The sequence below is a fragment of the Eutrigla gurnardus genome (assembly GCF_963514095.1).
Source record: "Eutrigla gurnardus genome assembly, chromosome: 12".
Classification (NCBI taxonomy): domain Eukaryota; kingdom Metazoa; phylum Chordata; class Actinopteri; order Perciformes; family Triglidae; genus Eutrigla; species Eutrigla gurnardus.
This window is the reverse complement of record NC_139926.1, coordinates 18,888,347-18,904,852: the sequence shown is the minus strand read 5'-3', so window position 1 is coordinate 18,904,852 and position 16,506 is coordinate 18,888,347. Positions and strand designations below refer to the sequence as shown.

Sequence of the window (16,506 nt, the reverse complement as noted above, 5' to 3'; positions counted from 1 at the left end):
AGAATACAATACTCTTCACCCAAATCTGACAATTCTATAACAAACAACATGTTACAGTATTTATTAGTTAGTATTTATTAGTATTTATTCTAATTATCATTTCTTACTTGTGCTGCTTAATTCGACAGAGATGTTGTTATTTTTCTCAATGTAAAAACAAAAAAAACAAAAAAAACTACACACGCTTTCTCCATGTGAGGTTATATCTGGTGGTGGCCGACAGCGCCCCCCAGTGGAGAGAAGGAGACGCTGCGTGCGGTGGAGCAGTTACAGCCCGATGTGTCAGAGGGAGTCAGGGCGAGTCTCGACTGCAGACATCGTCGAGTAGCAACCAGGATGCGCATCAACGAGAAGAGAAGCCTTCGCATTTCTCCAAACGGTACGATATAAATGTATTTCTGCGTGCGTTTATCACGTGACATCTCATCATTTCGCGGTGTGTCGAGGGCGTTTTGTTCACGCCGGGAGAGATGCTGTCGTAAAGAGGGGAATCGCACCTCGCAGCAGGGGCAGAACAAGACGTGATCACAGCCTTATAGCCGTAGCTCAAACAGCTGATGTCGATTTAATCTGTTCTTATAAATGCTGTTAATTGAGCTGCACGTCCAGCAGCAGCAGCAGCATCACTGAGGCAGCTCACATCATGACGCAATACTTGTTATTGTGAGGGGATAAATATGAATCCACACTTGCAGTATAATGGCAATGTTATTGGCCAGTGAGCCATAAATAGAACTGGATGGCACGGATGCCACCCTGTTTACGCAGTTTACAAAAAAGGCGCGTTGATGGTGGGGTTAAGGAGAATAATGTTACATATATGTGCTGTTGTGTGTTTTTAATACATATTATATCTTAAACCGGATGTGTTGCTCAACGTCATGGAACGTGTGACGGGATTGCAGGCCTCCCAGATGCTCCCAGCAGAGCGGAAAGGATTTAGATGTGATCTGCTGAGTTATTGTTTTCACTCTTTCCATAACAGAGAGGGAACTAAATGACACTGTCTCACCTCTATTGCATCTGTGTGTGTGTGTGTGTGTGTGTGTGTGTGTGTGTGTGTGTGTGTGTGTGTGTGTGTGTGCGTGTGTTTCTCTTGCTACGTACAGTAGAGATCCACCCTGTGTCTCATCCTCTAGCATCATCAACAAGACTCCATTCATTTGTCATCAAAGGTTTCTCACTTTACTGCTGTCTGGGTAACAAGAGCGTCTTTATGCGTGACGTCATTTCCTCCTCACCCTTGTGTGTGTGTGTGTGTGTGTGTGTGTGTGTGTAAATGTTCTCCTGGGAGTGAACACGTTTGCATGTTCTGCCCCTCTTTGATCGATCCAATCAGAGAGCATGGTAAAGATGTGCCGATGGATCCGTGCGTCCGTGGTTACGGCAGTAACATTTCCACATCAGGCATATCAGACTGTAGATCAGACTCCACGGGGGGCAGGAGGATCAGGCCTGCTCAGCTCTGGACTGAATCGGGATCAATAGATTGAAATTGAGAGGGACGCCGGGGTTACGGTGGGACACGGAGAAAGGGAGACGACTGGAGCACAAAAAGAGGGGAAAAAAAGGGGAGGGATGATGACTTAGCAGAAGAAGGGGGATGTTTGGGAGAGGTTTAAAGGGATGAGGAGGAGGTGAGTGGAGGAAGAGGATATCTGAGTGAGAAAGAAGCACTGCAGTGCAGCCGGTGCTGACAGCATCTGCAGGGGGGGCAGCTGTGTCCCGCCAGCCTCACTATCTGGGTCAGCTTCATCTCCAGATTTGTCCCAAAGGACTGAGAACCACGAGACCCACCTGAATCCTCGTTGTCCTCCCCAACTTCACCACTTCACTCGCTTCCTCGACGATGTGTGTAGGGTACCGTCTTCTTCCCTTAAAGCTCGAAAACCAAACCGGCCAACGTGTGACCGGTTTTGCCTTCTGGAGGTCAGAGGTCACCAGCAGAGCAGCAGCCGTGGAGCTGGTCAGCATTCAGCCTTTTATCAGTGTGAGCGCTTAATAATCCTTCGTTGTGGAGCTGAAAGGTCAGTTAATCTGTGAGTTCATCAACTGTGAATTCATTAGTAGTTATTTTGACCTGCTTCTTTGTTTATATTATTATAAATGTAATATTATTGTGTTTTGGACTGTTAAATAAAAGTGCCTGTTGAATAAAACAAGCACTTTGAGACGTGAGAAGTAATTGAAATGGGCATTTTATCACTATTTTTCTGGAGAAAAGAGAAGATAGAATAATAAAATAGATAAAATAATCTGCAGATCTGTACATATTTCTATGATTAATTGATTAGTCATCCATAGAAATGGCACGGGACGTCTTCAAATGTCTCGTTTTCTCCAACCAACAGTCCAAAACCCAAAGATATTTAGTAAATAATGATATAAAAAACAAATGTTTGTTTGGAAGCATAGAAAGTTCCATGAAGCAGCCATGAAAACGGGTGATAATCGATTCCCCATCCATTGATAAATCAGTTGATTGACAGGTTTTCAGCCCCGCTCCCAGACTGCATGTAGCTGACAGATGTGAAGATGATGATGATCCGTGACTCCCTGTGGATTTCCATTAGATCCACTGTGGGTTTCCTCGAGAGCCCCCCCTCCCAGCAGCGCCCCTGGCAGATTACAGCATTTTCAAAAGGCCGCTCACACCGACAACAAGTCGCACACGCCTAATGAGGCAGAGCATCCACGCCGCCGTAATTGTCATCTGTTTCCGTTTCACACGAAGGTGCCAAAAGACGGATTAAACTGGCACAGAGCATCACGCTCACACTCTGGATTTACTTTGTGTGGCTGTGAAGATTAATTTGTGTGTGTCCTTTCACATGAATGCAACATTTGTCCTCCTTTTGTCGGTGTAAAGTTAAATGAACAGAAACACACAAACACTGGGAGCACCAGATATTCCCTCGGCCTGCCGGGTCTGTGGATGTTAACGATGAGAAGGAGAGAAATGCGAAAAGCAAGCACTGGAGAAGAAATGTTAACTGAGTCGTGAAATGTAAACATTCACCTCTGAGGGCGATTTGAAGCACCTTTCAGCTCACGTTAGTCAGCAGACCACTTTCCTTTGCTCTTAACCTTTCACATTTGTTCTCTTTCTTCCTCTGCGCCTCGCTTCTTCTTCCCTGGTTCATATTCATACTTCTTTATGCTTTGCAGGAATAAAAAAAACAACATTTGATTAAATTCTCACACGTTGAGATGTCAGATGTGCAGAGACATCATCTAACCATTTGTTTAAGAGCAGTATATCATACTAACTGCTGGCCAGATTACATGCAAGTTTGATATTTATATTTGTGGCTCCTAGAGGATTAATCCTGGTCATTTCGCTGGTCCGGTGACATTCACCTCAATGACTGTCTGTGCGTTTGACATTTGAAAGATGGAAAACAAATCTCCAGGAAAGCACAAATAGCATGAGGAGATAGAGGGGGAGATTTGGGGCGGCTGTGACTCAGAGGCAGAGCCAGTCATCCTGCTATCGGTGGCTTCGATCCCCGGCTCCTGCAGTCTGCATGCTGCCGTGTCTTTGGGTGAGATACCGAAGCCCAAATTGCCCCCGGAAGGCTGTGCAATCGGCTTGAATGAGCTAGATCAGATTAGATCGTGATGGGCCGGCGGCTCCTCGGCCGTCAGGGTGTGAATGCAGACTGAATAAAGAGTCTTGAGTGGTTGATAAAGACTAGAAAGGCTGTATAGAAATAAGTGCAGGTCCAAGGTGAAGCTTCGGTGTGCTGCAGCTCTCTGGAAAAGTCACACTCTTCCTCTCCACTGATTTGTTTTTCACGCTGCCTATATTCGCACATTATCAGAGGGAAGAGTGATAACACTGACGAGGAAACTGCTCAACTCTCATACGCTGTTCATCCCAGAATGGAGCATCGTGCCAACAGACAATTAGCCCTTCATTGCTTTAGCCATGTGTGCTGGAGACTGTGATGCGATGCCGAGCATGTGGGCAGCCAGTAGACACTATCGTGGTGAAATTAGGAGCCGTTTTTCTCATCCTGTCTGATGCGTCCGAGCTCATCCGCCACCACATCAGCATCAAAGGGTTCAGGCTGTTTCCGTGGGGACAGCACACCATCACTTTGTTCTTTTCTTCTTTTCAGATTTATCCCTGACAAACGCGTGAGATCAACGAAAAAGGGGAAAACCAAACGGCTGACTTGGGGTTTTGATTTGGAGTCGACGTCGTTTTGCTCTTCGCCCCCTTTTTTTGCTGTAAAATCTGTCCTCAGCCCCGACGTGAACCTTTGACCATGTCCGGGAAGGAGCGCAGCCCCCGCCATCGGCCGTGGTCGGTGTACCGGGCCAACACGTTTGATCTCTCAGCCGAGATGATGGGGCTGGCTCTCTCAGGTAACTAAGTAACTGCTACCATGGTAACGTGTTTACTTCACCGATGAAATAGCAGGGCGTTAAAAAGACCTCCCTCCTTCCTCTTTTCTCTCCATCCTCCAGGCAACAGTCAGGATCCAGACGAGCCGGTGCTGGAGTTTAGTGTGGGTAAGTCCAAGAAGAAGAGAAGCTTTGCCTCCTTTGTTGTGCAGGGAAGTAATTCCTCTGAAGAAAAAAAAAAAGTCCATTCCCGCACACATTTATCACCTCTGCATGGATTTATTTAAAAAAAGAGAGCCGACATTTTGGTCACAAGGCCCCTTTATTCAAGACATCCGCAGTCAAAGTGAGATGTGCTTAAATGCAGCCCATCATTGCATGATGGTTCACAGCTGTGTTGGAGGTGTCAACTCTTCTTTTTTGTTAATAAATCAATGCAGGAGTGATACGTGTGCAGGAATCGACTTATGTCTTTGGAATACGTTTAGAAAGAAGCCATAGATGCACAGCTGCACACGTTGCAGTAAAACCTGAATAGTGCACCAAACGTGTGTTAAGTCAGCAGATGAAAACAGTTTACATCTGTTTATGTAGTGTTGGCTAAAACCGAGAGAAAAATAAAGTAGACTTTTTAAAGATAGATAGAGAAAGTAGGAAAGCTGGGAAATACTACGATCAGAAAAAAGGCCACGGATTAGCGAGCACCGTTAAACCCCGACGTCTGTCATCTCCTCCTGTGTGTCGACGATGCTGCAGCCTGCAGCGAGCTGGTCACTCCCTCTCTGGACCGGAAGCCGACCAGCTTCGTGGCCGTCAGCTGCACCACGCCACCCCAGGCCTTCTGGACCAAGCACGCCCAAACGGAAATCATAGAGGTACACCACCGTTGTCCCCTCTGTTTGCGTCCTGCCAGCTGTTGGGAGACTCTAAAAACCAGTTCATCCCTCTCTCTCCGTCTCCAGGGCACCAGTAACCCCATCTTCCTGAGCAGCGTGGCGTTCTTCCAGGACTCTCTGATCACCCAGCAGACTCAGGTCAAGCTCTCCGTCTACGACGTAAAGGACCGCACACAGGGCACGGTAACACAAAACCATCATTCCACTGTCTTCAGATCTGCTAAACCCTCCTTAAGCCACACTCATCTGGGTGAAATCCTCTAAATCCTCGTGTGTTTACGTGTCAGATGTACATGCTGGGCTCGTCCATGTTTTCTGTGAAAGAGCTGCTGCAGGACAAACACCACAGACTGCACCTGACTCTCAGGTAAACCGGCTCACACACCGATAGCCGCTGCTTGCTGGGTTTTTTGGGTTCGGGGATTGTTTGATTCGCCCGTTTGCCTCTGTGGGTCAGGTCGGCGGAGAAGGAGCGCGTGGGGAACATCACCGTCATCGCCTGGCAGATCGAGGAGAAGCGTGAGCAGAGAGCGCCCGCTGCGAGATTACAGAGAGGAGACACGGTCAATGGAAGGGTGCGTTCAAGACACATCACAAATACTTCAGTTTCCTTTTTTCCCATGAAACTAAAATTATCAGAAAAATAATCAACCACTATTATTACAATTGATTTACTGTATATAAATCATTTTTAATTGCAGTTTCTCAATTGTGAGCATCTTTTACTTTTTGTCATCTTATGTGATAAAAAAACATATGTATATCTTATCTGAAATTTCACAACCTTGGTAAAACTGATGGGCATCACTGTTTCTGACTTTTTATTGGGCCAAACTTCTGCTTAATGAAAATGTATAATACATATGTAGCTGCAGCAACATTTTTCATTAACATTATTGTTTTTTTTTTGGTCAGATGGTTCTCGCTGTTGATGAAAGCCTGACTGAATCCATGGGCATGAAATCCAAGTCCTCATCTCTGTGTAAAGACCCGCTGCTCAAGGCTGGTGAGTGTGCGTCTGTGTGAACTAAGTATCAACGTCCGTGTGGCGTCCTGGTGATTCAACGCCGTGACGTTTCCGTCTGCTTCAGTGTTCGGGGGCGTCATGTCACGGACGTACCGGCTCCCCACCACCGACGGGAACCACCTTCGGATCCTGGAGCAGATGGCGGAGAGTTCGCTCTCCCTGCATATTCCTCGGCAGTTCGTCAAGCTGCTGCTGGAGGAAGACGCCGTCAGGTAATGGTTAATTGGTATTGATCACCTGTGCCACCTCTCTGAGTCCCCTTTTACTTACCTTTACCTACTTTAACGCCATCAATCTTTGTCATGTATAACACTTTTTTTTGTGGTTTAATGATATTCAATATTTTAAAAAATACATTCATAGTGAGTTCAACATTACGCAAGAATAGTTTTTAATAATATTGTATTTTTGGACTCAAACTTGAATGTTTTCTTAAAAAATTCAAAAGAACTTTGCAGCATGTGTGCAAGAAAAAAAGGTTTTTCATGTGCCCACTCAACAGAAATGAGCGTGTCCTCGTTCTTTATGTATGTATGTTCTCTATTATCGTATTATCACGATCGTACAAAGAAACTCCCACTGCTGACATTCTTGCTTGTGATGCGGGTGCCGCCCTTAATTGAACAAGCTGCATTAACAGCAAGCTGTGAGGTCATCAGAGCCTCAGCTGGATGCCTGGAAATTCATGTGTGTGTGTGTGTCGTGCAGGGTGTGTGAGCTGGAGGAACTGGGTGAGCTTTCTGCATGTTGGGAGAACCTCAGGAGGCAGATCATCACCCAGTATCAGACCATCATCCTCACCTACCAGGAGACTATCAGTGACCTGCACGAATACAAAGGTAAGAAACACACGCTGTGTCTAACACGTCAATTTTACATTACGCAATAAATGTCAGGTGATTTTACATTAACAAAAACATAGTTCTGAATATTATGTTCTATCTCTGCTAAAAGATCACAGGAAAACAACGTACTAGCCCTTTAAGTGTCATGTGGGAGTAGAATCCAGTGTCTTTGTCTCTGCCTCTAACACCTGTTTTTTGAAAATATTATGTGACTGCAATACTTCAGCGTTGTCTGCCCCTTTAAGTAAAATTAAATACATTTTGTTGCTTGAGATAACCAGTGCGACAACTTATACTGTATATATTAAGACTCCCATGTAAAAATATCACATTGGGACTTATTTACAACCTATTACAGAGTATAGAGATCTGTATCCAACTTTCTGCTCCCTCTCAGGTCCGTCATTTAAGTCGAGTACCTTGAAAGCTGAGAGGAAGTTGGAGTTTATTCCTACTAACCTGCACGTCCAGAGGATGAGAGTGCAGGGAGAGTCTGGCTACGGTAGGTTTATTTGTACTGCATGCCTACTGTATGTGTGGCCAAGGGCTTTAATGACATTGTTTGTTCAGTATCTTATCTTATACTCTTAATTTCCCGTCCTCTGATCAGACCGGACGTACGACATTGTGACTATTGGTGCACCTGCAGCACATCATCAAGGCTTTAAAGGCTGCGGCCTCCGAAAGCTGCTGCACAAGCTGGACGAAGCCAGGAAACAGTGAGTGGAGCCAAATACATGGGTTTCATGGCGGTGTTTGATTCCATTAGTGACTATCAACCTTTTAATTGGGATTTCTTTTGCCTTCCTCTATCAGCACCTATGAGGAGGAAAGGTGAGACTACGTGTGTGTGTGTGTGTGTGTGTGTGTGTGTGTGTGTGTGTGTGTGTGTGTGTGTGTGTGTGTGTGTGTGTGTGTGTGTGTGTGTGTGTGTGTGTGTGTGTGTGTTTTTGTGTGTGTTTTTGTTTGTGTTTTGTTCCTGCTGTGTGTTCTCATCTTCTCCGTCGGTTTTCACACCCAAAGCTCTGCCAGTTCGGGCTCTAAAGGGATGGCGTACCAACCTCAGGACGTCGTGAAAGCGAAGGAGCTGATTGGTCAGATAAACACGTTGAAGACACAAGTGTGTTACTACACTGAACGTCTGTCTCGAGCCGCCAAGGAGCGCTCGGCCAACGCTCTGGAGAGAACCCTGGCCATCCTGACAGAGAAGGTGGGAGAGCGCTGTGTTAAAGTTCCTTCTCTGTTTGATATCACTCAGCTTTTTATCACAACTCTTATTGACTTCATAGAAATTATCACTTCTATTCAATTTTGACAGAGAATTGCAGTAAAAAGAAGGACTATTAGAATATTTTACAACAGATAAATCATATCTTATCAGACTACAACATCATCAGCAAACTTCTGAGTCACAGAAACACTTTGCTTTAATTTAATTTAATTTAATTGGGTTTTGGGTCCCATTGATTTAAATTTTAAAAAATGATCTAAAACATAATATACCATACATAAAATCACATGTAGTTTTATGCACAAACATTATAATATTAAACATCACTCACTGCAAACAGAAAATGTAAAAAAGGTAAAAACAGTAGTCTGCCTTTTCTCCCTTATTTATAATGTCACGGTTTATGAGCTTTAAAGAGCATGTTTTGCCTCAGGTCACTTTAAATGTAATACCCACAGTGCAGCTATAGTTCACCAGCCTCTCCGGTTCCTCTCTGGTTTCTCTCCTCCTCCACGCAGACTCGTCAGCTGGTGACGGCGTGCGACTCCAAGCTGCTGTCCTCGGCCATCCTCGCCCTGGCAGCCGCCCGCCCAGACACCACCCTGCAGAGCACCCCGTCCCCGTCCTCCTCCTCCCTGTCACCATCCTCTCGTTCCCCGTCACGCTCCCCCTCCCGCCACCCCACCTCCCCGTCTCGAGCTGCCATCTCGCCTTCTCGCCATGCGGCTGCTCTGGAGGGCCACGACGGGAGTAGAAACAAGCGCTCCTCCTTGCAGGCGGACATGCATGAGGAGGAGTGGGTAAGAAAAACAGTCCATCTGCCTCTTTGATGTGTTCATGTAGTTTTTTTTTTTTTTGTTCAAGTTCATGTGTAATGTGTTTGTGTGCAGGAGAAGGTTTGGCTAAATGTTGATAAGAGCCTGGAGTGTGTGATCCAGAGGGTGGACCGGCTGCTGCAGCGAGACAAACTCCAGAGTGACAGTAGCTCAGAGGACGTCTTCCTGCTCGCCGACGAGGAGCAGGGCAGCACCAAGAAAGGTACACGTACACACACACACACACACACACACACACACACACACACACACACACACACACACACACATAATGTTGAGTAGAAGTGTGATTGTGTGCTTTCTGTCACTCGTAGAGATCATCCCAGAAGTAGAAAAGACGTCCCCAGGTGAGAGCAGTATCCCTTTTAAGTAATCCTGTATGTGCTGGACGGAGGATTAAACCAGTAGTTGTGTTACTTATGTGTAATGTTGAATTGTTTACAATATAGTAACATTTTCATTGTATTAAGTTATTGCGTAATGACGAAATAACGGCGGTGTCTGCAGGTGAGTGGAGCGAGGCGCTGTACCCGCTCCTCGCCACGCTGACAGATTGTGCGTCTCTGATGAGCGACAAGGCCAAGAAGGCCATGGTGTTCCTGCTGATGCAGGACAACGCCCCCACCATCGCCATGAGCCTCACGCTGCAGTACCGCCGCGACGTCGTCTTCTGCCAGACAGTACGTCAACTTCCAGCTCTTCTGTCTTTGTGTCATTTTGTGCGTCATAGCCTATGCATTTTAAACTGTCCGTCTGTCGCAGCGTTGATGAGTTTTGCTTCTTACAGCTGACGGCGCTGATCTGCGGCTTCGTCATCAAGCTGAGAAACTCTCTCTGTGACGCCGGCTTCCTCAGGCAGCTTCACACCATTGGCTTACTGGTGCAGTATGAAGGCCTGCTCAGCACCTATGGTAAGGATGTGTGAGGGTGTGTGTGTGTATGTGAGAGTGTAAACCTCCAGCAAAGCTGCCAAATGCAAATTGCAGATTAACTCTAGTGTGAGATGAGCATGAAAACATACATTGTGATAGACGACTCTGCTAATTGGCTGATGGCGGCACTGGCAGGGTTGGTGAAATGCAAAAGGACCCAAACGCAAGGAAGAGGCAGGCGAGGGAAATAACCCAACAAGTAAACGTCCAAGCCGATACAAAAGTGATGACTCCTTGTGTGTTAAAGGTGAGGAGCTGGCCATGTTGGAGGATATGAGCATCGGAGTGATGGACCTGAGAAATGTCACCTTTAAAGTCACCCAGGCGACCTCGGGCTTCGCCCCGGACATGCTGCCGGTGATCACAGGGAACAGGAACGGCTTCAACGTCAGGGTGCCCATGCCGGGGGCCATGTTCGACTCGCTGCCACGGGAGATCCAGAACGGGATGCTGCTGCGCGTGCAGCCCGTCCTGTTCAACGTGGGCATCAACGAGCAGCAGACGCTGGCTGAGAAGTGAGTCCATTAGACAAGAACGGTGGAGGCCTTGAGGACGGATAGAAATGGAAAGGAAAGGGTCATTTTGGCTGGATAGGTATAGTTTTTGACTTTGTGAAATTATTTAAAATAATCATCGAAGATATATATCTATTACAAACCTAATTATCTATGTGCCTTTACCAAATAAAAAAATGACCATTTTCTTAAAATGACTCACACTTAAGATAAGACAGGAAATTATTCAAATAGCTTAAATATACTAAAAATTTAATAGGAAAAAGAACAATGTTGTGATTCATTTTCAGTCACACATAAATAATAGACAGATATGCACAAAAAATGTCAAAGGCAGCATCAATTTGACAGTCATTAGGTGAATTAATATAATTAATTACACAGTGATATATTGAATGATTGACCCTTTATTTAATTATAGTCAAATAGTCATGTTTCTCCTCTTCATTCATCTGGTGCTCCTCAATGTATTAGACAAAATGGAGGACATACAAAGTAGAAAAAGAGGTTTGAATGAGGATTCAATAGGTGGAGAGATGAGAGCAACGTTGCTGGTTGGAAGCCTCAGCCAAACCAATGTCAAGGTGCCCCTGAGCAAGGCTATGAACCCTACTTTAAAACCAGGTCTAATAAAAAGCATCAGTTCTCTGGATAACAAAGCTAGTTTGGGCGGGAAAAGTGTGCTGGTCAGGAAGGATTTCATCTCTGATATCTTACATGTGTGTTCAGGTTTGGAGACACGTCGCTGCAAGAGGTGATCAACATGGAGAGCATGACTCGCCTCAGCTCGTACTACGACCAATTTAAAGAAGTCCTGCCAGAAGACAGTGAGTCTACAACCATACAAATACATACCAAATATCATTATCCTATTAAACTCACTGCATCCCTCCTCTGTTCTCTCCGCAGGCCTGCCTCGCTCCCGCAGCGTCACCAGTCTGCCCGAGCTGCTGAAACAGCTGAGCCTGAATGTCAACGCCAAGAAAACCAAGAACGTGGAGATTCTGTGGCAAGCAGCCGAGGTAGACTTTCTTCTCGTGTCTTCTCAAATTTGAAAAGCTCCGAGCTTCCTCCTCTAAACAATCCTCCTAACCCCTAAAAGGCATGTCGGCGTCTGAACGGAGTGCGCTTCACCAGCTGTAAGAGCGCCAAGGACCGCACAGCCATGTCGCTGACCCTGGAGCAGTGTCAGATCCTGCAGCAGGAGCACGCCCTCGCCCCACAGGTCTTCTACCAGGCCTTGGACTGTATGCGCAGGTCAGCTGATGGAAGTTATTACCGCTGCACTAAAAGCTTAGCAGGAAAATAAGTAACGCGTGGCTTCTGTTTCTCCACAGTGAGGGCTGCAGGAGAGAGAACACCATGAAGAATGTGGGATGTCGTAAATATGCCTTTAACGCTCTCCAGCTCAAGGCCTTCCCCAAACAATATCGCCCCCCAGAGGGCACGTACGGGAAGGTCGAGACCTAAGCGGACACTTGTCAGCGGAGGAAACACCTAAAGACTGAAGGGGGATGATGATGAGAGCACCACACAAACAAAAACACCAAACACAAACTGGAACAGCCCTTTGTTTTGTGCTTAGACACTGTCGAGATGATTAATGTCCAAGTGCCAGTGCTACTGTAGATTGTTTTCTAGCGGTTCCCCTCCTCCTCCTCCAGTCGTACTAGAAATCACACACCTCTCACAGCCACTTCACAGCCAGAGAGATGGCTTTCTGTGTTACATTGTAGCCGGCGTGCACGCGGCGCCGTTAGCTGCCGTGGCAGTCGTAGCAACGGGGAGCGTTCAACTGAGTCGTTTGAACTTGTGTCACTAGAAATAAGATGTGTCTCAGTTTAAGAAAAATGATGTGGGGGGCCACGTTTGTACTTGTCCTTTGTGCTTTGATTGGTTTTTCTTATTGTCAACAACATATATGCAAAGACCAAAAACCAACAATGTATTACAGCTCCTCGCTGAGTGCCATAAAGCTCCACTGTTGTTCAGAAACTATTAAAAAAGACATCAATTAGCCACACTGTTGCATTGGCTTCATTATCCTCCCATTAAAGTGCACATGGCCCCTGGAGTTTGTTCTGAGAGAATCCCACAAACGCAGTACCGCTGCAGTTAAACTCATCTAATGTGTATTAATGCACTCAGGAAAATAGTCCCCAACAAATGCACTATTTACTCCTGCTTGAGTAACTGTCGAGCCCTGAAGATTAGTATTCCTAGTCGGAGGAACTAATGGATTGTTGGTTTGGGTCTTTTTAAAGGGATTAATTGACAATGAGAAAAATGAAGAAGAATACCAGCTCTATCTTATTTCAGTGCTTTTCTCTTAAGTCTTTCAGTTGCTTTTTCTCCTTCTTCAAACACATAAATATTTAAGACCATGTCTCTCTACAACAAGCACAGCTCCTCTTCAGAAGGTACATATCCCACACCGGTATCCTGCATTTGTACTACAATGATGTCTCAAAAACATATCTATAGATATAAGACATTTCTGAAGGTTTATATGCAGCACTGTAGTGGTTCGAAAGCCCTTCAAACATGTATGTTCTCACTTTTACAGCACTCAGTTGAATTATGCAGAACATTTGATCAAAATTGAGTAAACACTTTTTAAAAAATGTATTAATTTAACCTGCATGAAGAAGAAAACCTACTGCTTTTCAACTATTGCAAGTGTTTGCGATTAAGAGGACCCGTGAGCACTCGGTAAATGTTTTTTAGACTGAAGTGAAATAATGATGCACCTCTTCTGTTGTCAGTTCAGCTCCAGGCTACAGTGTACAAAACATATTGTACTTACAGAGACTGGATTTTATTTTGAAAATGCTATTTTTGCTTACAGCTGTTTGTGTTGATATGGCTGTTGCTGCCAAATGCTGTTTTAGTTTTTGATCCATTGTTATTGAGTAGGTTCGGACCTCGTTCTGATCAGTTGTACATGCACACAGGCTGGACATGGGAGAGACGCCTGCACCCCCACAGAGGGACGAAGTCAAACTGGATGATGAATAAAGGCTTGTCGATGCCATGGGAGTGTCAGTTAATTAAATGAGAGTTTGTGAATTGAGCAGGAAATATTTCACTCAAGGCTTGATTACCTAATGTGCATGGTAGGCAACTGCTCCGGACCTTTAGTTACCCCCAAACATCCAGTTAATGTGTGTATGGTAGGGATGGATGTAGGATTTTATCCTGCATCGGGGTAAAAAAAAAAACACTCCCTTGCCACATTTAGCTCCAAAAGTGATGTGAAATATTTTAACAAACATTTTTTCACTTTTTTTTTTTAATCCCCAGCAATATTTGTGAACCTTGTCAGTTACTTTTCTTTAAATCTAAATGTTAAATCTAATTCTAAATGGCAAATCTAAATGTAGATTTTCAATATTAAATCTTAATATTGAATCTAAATATTGAATCTGAATGTTCAAGCAATCAAAATTCTAAATATTAAATATAAATGTAAAATATGAAGCTAATATGCAAATACACACTTAGTACCCCAAGTATTTAGTAGTAGTAAATGCAGTATGCCAAAAACACCAGGATGTCCTAACCATAGGCTGTGAATGCGTTCTTCCGTTCTTTCTTTCTGTATTTTGGCAGTTGTGCAAACAACTTTTTGGTGCATTACCGCCACCAACTGGTATGGAGTTTGGATCAAATAACCTTCAAACAACTAAACAAAGTCAATAAATACAATAAAGAATAATTTAATGAATGAATTAAAAACAAACAAACGAATAATAATAGGAATAATCCATATCCATCCATCCATCCATCCATCCATTGTCTACCACTTATCCTGTATTCAGGGTCACGGGTGGGGGGGCTGGAGCCGATCCCAGCATTCATTGGGTGAAGGCAGGGTACAGCCTGGACAGGACACCAGTCTATCACAGAATCTATATCCAGAACTATGCTTCTCCCCTTGTACAATGTAGGATGTTTTCTTGTCTCCCTTATTTGATCTCGTCATTCTGTTAATCATATTTTATTATTATTATTTTACTTTTATGTCATTCATTTTACGACCCTACGCACTTCTAACACTTAACTAAGTAACTTAACCATATTTATATGAATATTTCTCCACTTGACAATCCTTTTGTGTCCATGAAACCTGTAAGGTATATATATATATATATCATCATATATATCATCATATATATCATTTTCAGCGAATTATAAATAATTGAAGTAAATGAGCTGAATCTGGTTGAGTGTGTTCCAGCAGTATTTCATCATCAATTGAAGACATTGAGAGGTTCAAAGGTCACACACCAGAAGAATGAGCCGGTGATATCGAGGTATCGAGGCTCTCCTCCAGGTGGATTCCTTTTTTTAAATCTCCGCATGTTTACAGGAAATTCCCCTCAGGAAAATCATTTTTTCTTATTATATTCAGATTGTTTGGTTGTGTTCAGGCAGGAGAACAACTTGTCCCACTCGGCAGTTTCTGATGAATTCACTTCCTGACTGTTCTTTGCCGCCTTGATCTCTGTCCTGTTCTGTTCTACTGATGCTAATCAGGATGAACTTTTCTTTTTCTTTAAATTGAATCATACAAGATGTTTCTTCAAAATGAAATCGAAAAGAAATATCTCATTTTGAAGAAACATCTTGTACGATCAAATCTAAAGAAATATAACTTCATCCTGAATAGAACAACATCTACTAACAGCATTATCCCAGAGAGGAACATGTTACCATGGAGATGCAGCAAAATAGTGTTCAGTTTAACGGAAACTCATTGACTTAAAGTTTTAAAATGTACGATGAAACGTTTAATATTTGTTTTCAACGTATAAAAACACAATCAGAATCTAAAAGATAGACAAAATAATGCAAAATTGACAAAGAAAATCACTAAAACTCATAGAATTATTTCTTAAAGGTGCCATCATGAGTCACCGGCGGGTTTTGCAGGAAGTCGTGTCGGATGCTCTGATTGGCTCGGCTCGTAGAACTAAAGCAACAAACGACTGGTTCTGCTGTTTGTGTCCATGGAGCAGATTCAGCATCGGCATATCAGATTGGCAACGCCGACTTTACCGTAAACAACCACTTATAATCACGCTCTCATGCTTGTCCTCCACTAAACGCCGACGCAGCGCTTTCTAAGAACCCAAACCCAGAAATGTCATGTGTCAGCCGTGACTAATTACTGCAGCTGTCTTCTTGTTATTTTACACCACAATGAGGGCTATTTTGGTATTGAGGTTCTTTGCTGGTCATATTTTATTTGGAATATTCCTAGAAATAAGCCATACACTCTGATTCTCTCTATTTCATTACATGGTGGTATTCTATTGGCACAACAAGAATGACGTGACTGTCCGGGGTCTGAGGTGCGCCTTCACAATAAAAGTCAGAGGTTTTAATTTCCACCTAAAAGCCCCACATATACTTGAGTTGTGGTTGAAAAGCCACAAAAACGACAACGTGGCGTCTTTTCCTCACGACTTTACCTCGAACTCATCGGGATTTAGGAAAAGACGACCTTCTCTAAGCTACGTCATTATAATGAGACAGCTGGTGACTGACGTCTGTTGTTGGCTCTTTAAACAGACACATTAAGGATTATCTCATTTTAAATGTGGACAGCCAGGTCACTGATATTATTTAGAAATTGTACCATGTGTGCACATGTATGTTTGTTATAGTTTGTATATATTATGCTACTTTTTTCGTGTACTATGACCCTTACATTGTGTATATATTTTATTTTGAAGGTTGGAATTTACATTAAAAAAGGAATCTAGGCTTCCAGTCACAAGTTTATGATTATAATAATAATCATCATTTGTATCATTATCTGTTTTAGGTACTCAAAGACGCTTAAAATTAGATGCTGAACAAATA

At 43.9% G+C, this 16,506-nt stretch overlaps 1 protein-coding gene across 1 annotated transcript; it reads left to right on the top strand.

The window, feature by feature from the left end:
* Nucleotides 1–279: 279 nt before the first annotated feature.
* On the top strand, nt 280–13,683 carry inpp4aa (inositol polyphosphate-4-phosphatase type I Aa). The gene is made up of 24 exons (XM_084022400.1): nt 280–379; nt 4,125–4,374; nt 4,477–4,521; nt 5,110–5,228; nt 5,316–5,432; nt 5,537–5,616; nt 5,707–5,824; nt 6,165–6,255; nt 6,341–6,488; nt 6,985–7,115; nt 7,519–7,623; nt 7,732–7,840; nt 7,938–7,955; nt 8,145–8,331; nt 8,871–9,152; nt 9,243–9,390; nt 9,503–9,535; nt 9,696–9,868; nt 9,976–10,099; nt 10,368–10,635; nt 11,365–11,462; nt 11,545–11,657; nt 11,738–11,892; nt 11,973–13,683. Exons 2-24 carry the CDS (start codon nt 4,275–4,277, stop codon nt 12,103–12,105), a joined length of 2,895 nt encoding a protein of 964 aa, XP_083878526.1. The 5' UTR covers nt 280–379; nt 4,125–4,274; the 3' UTR covers nt 12,106–13,683.
* The last annotated feature ends 2,823 nt before the right edge of the window (nt 13,684–16,506 follow it).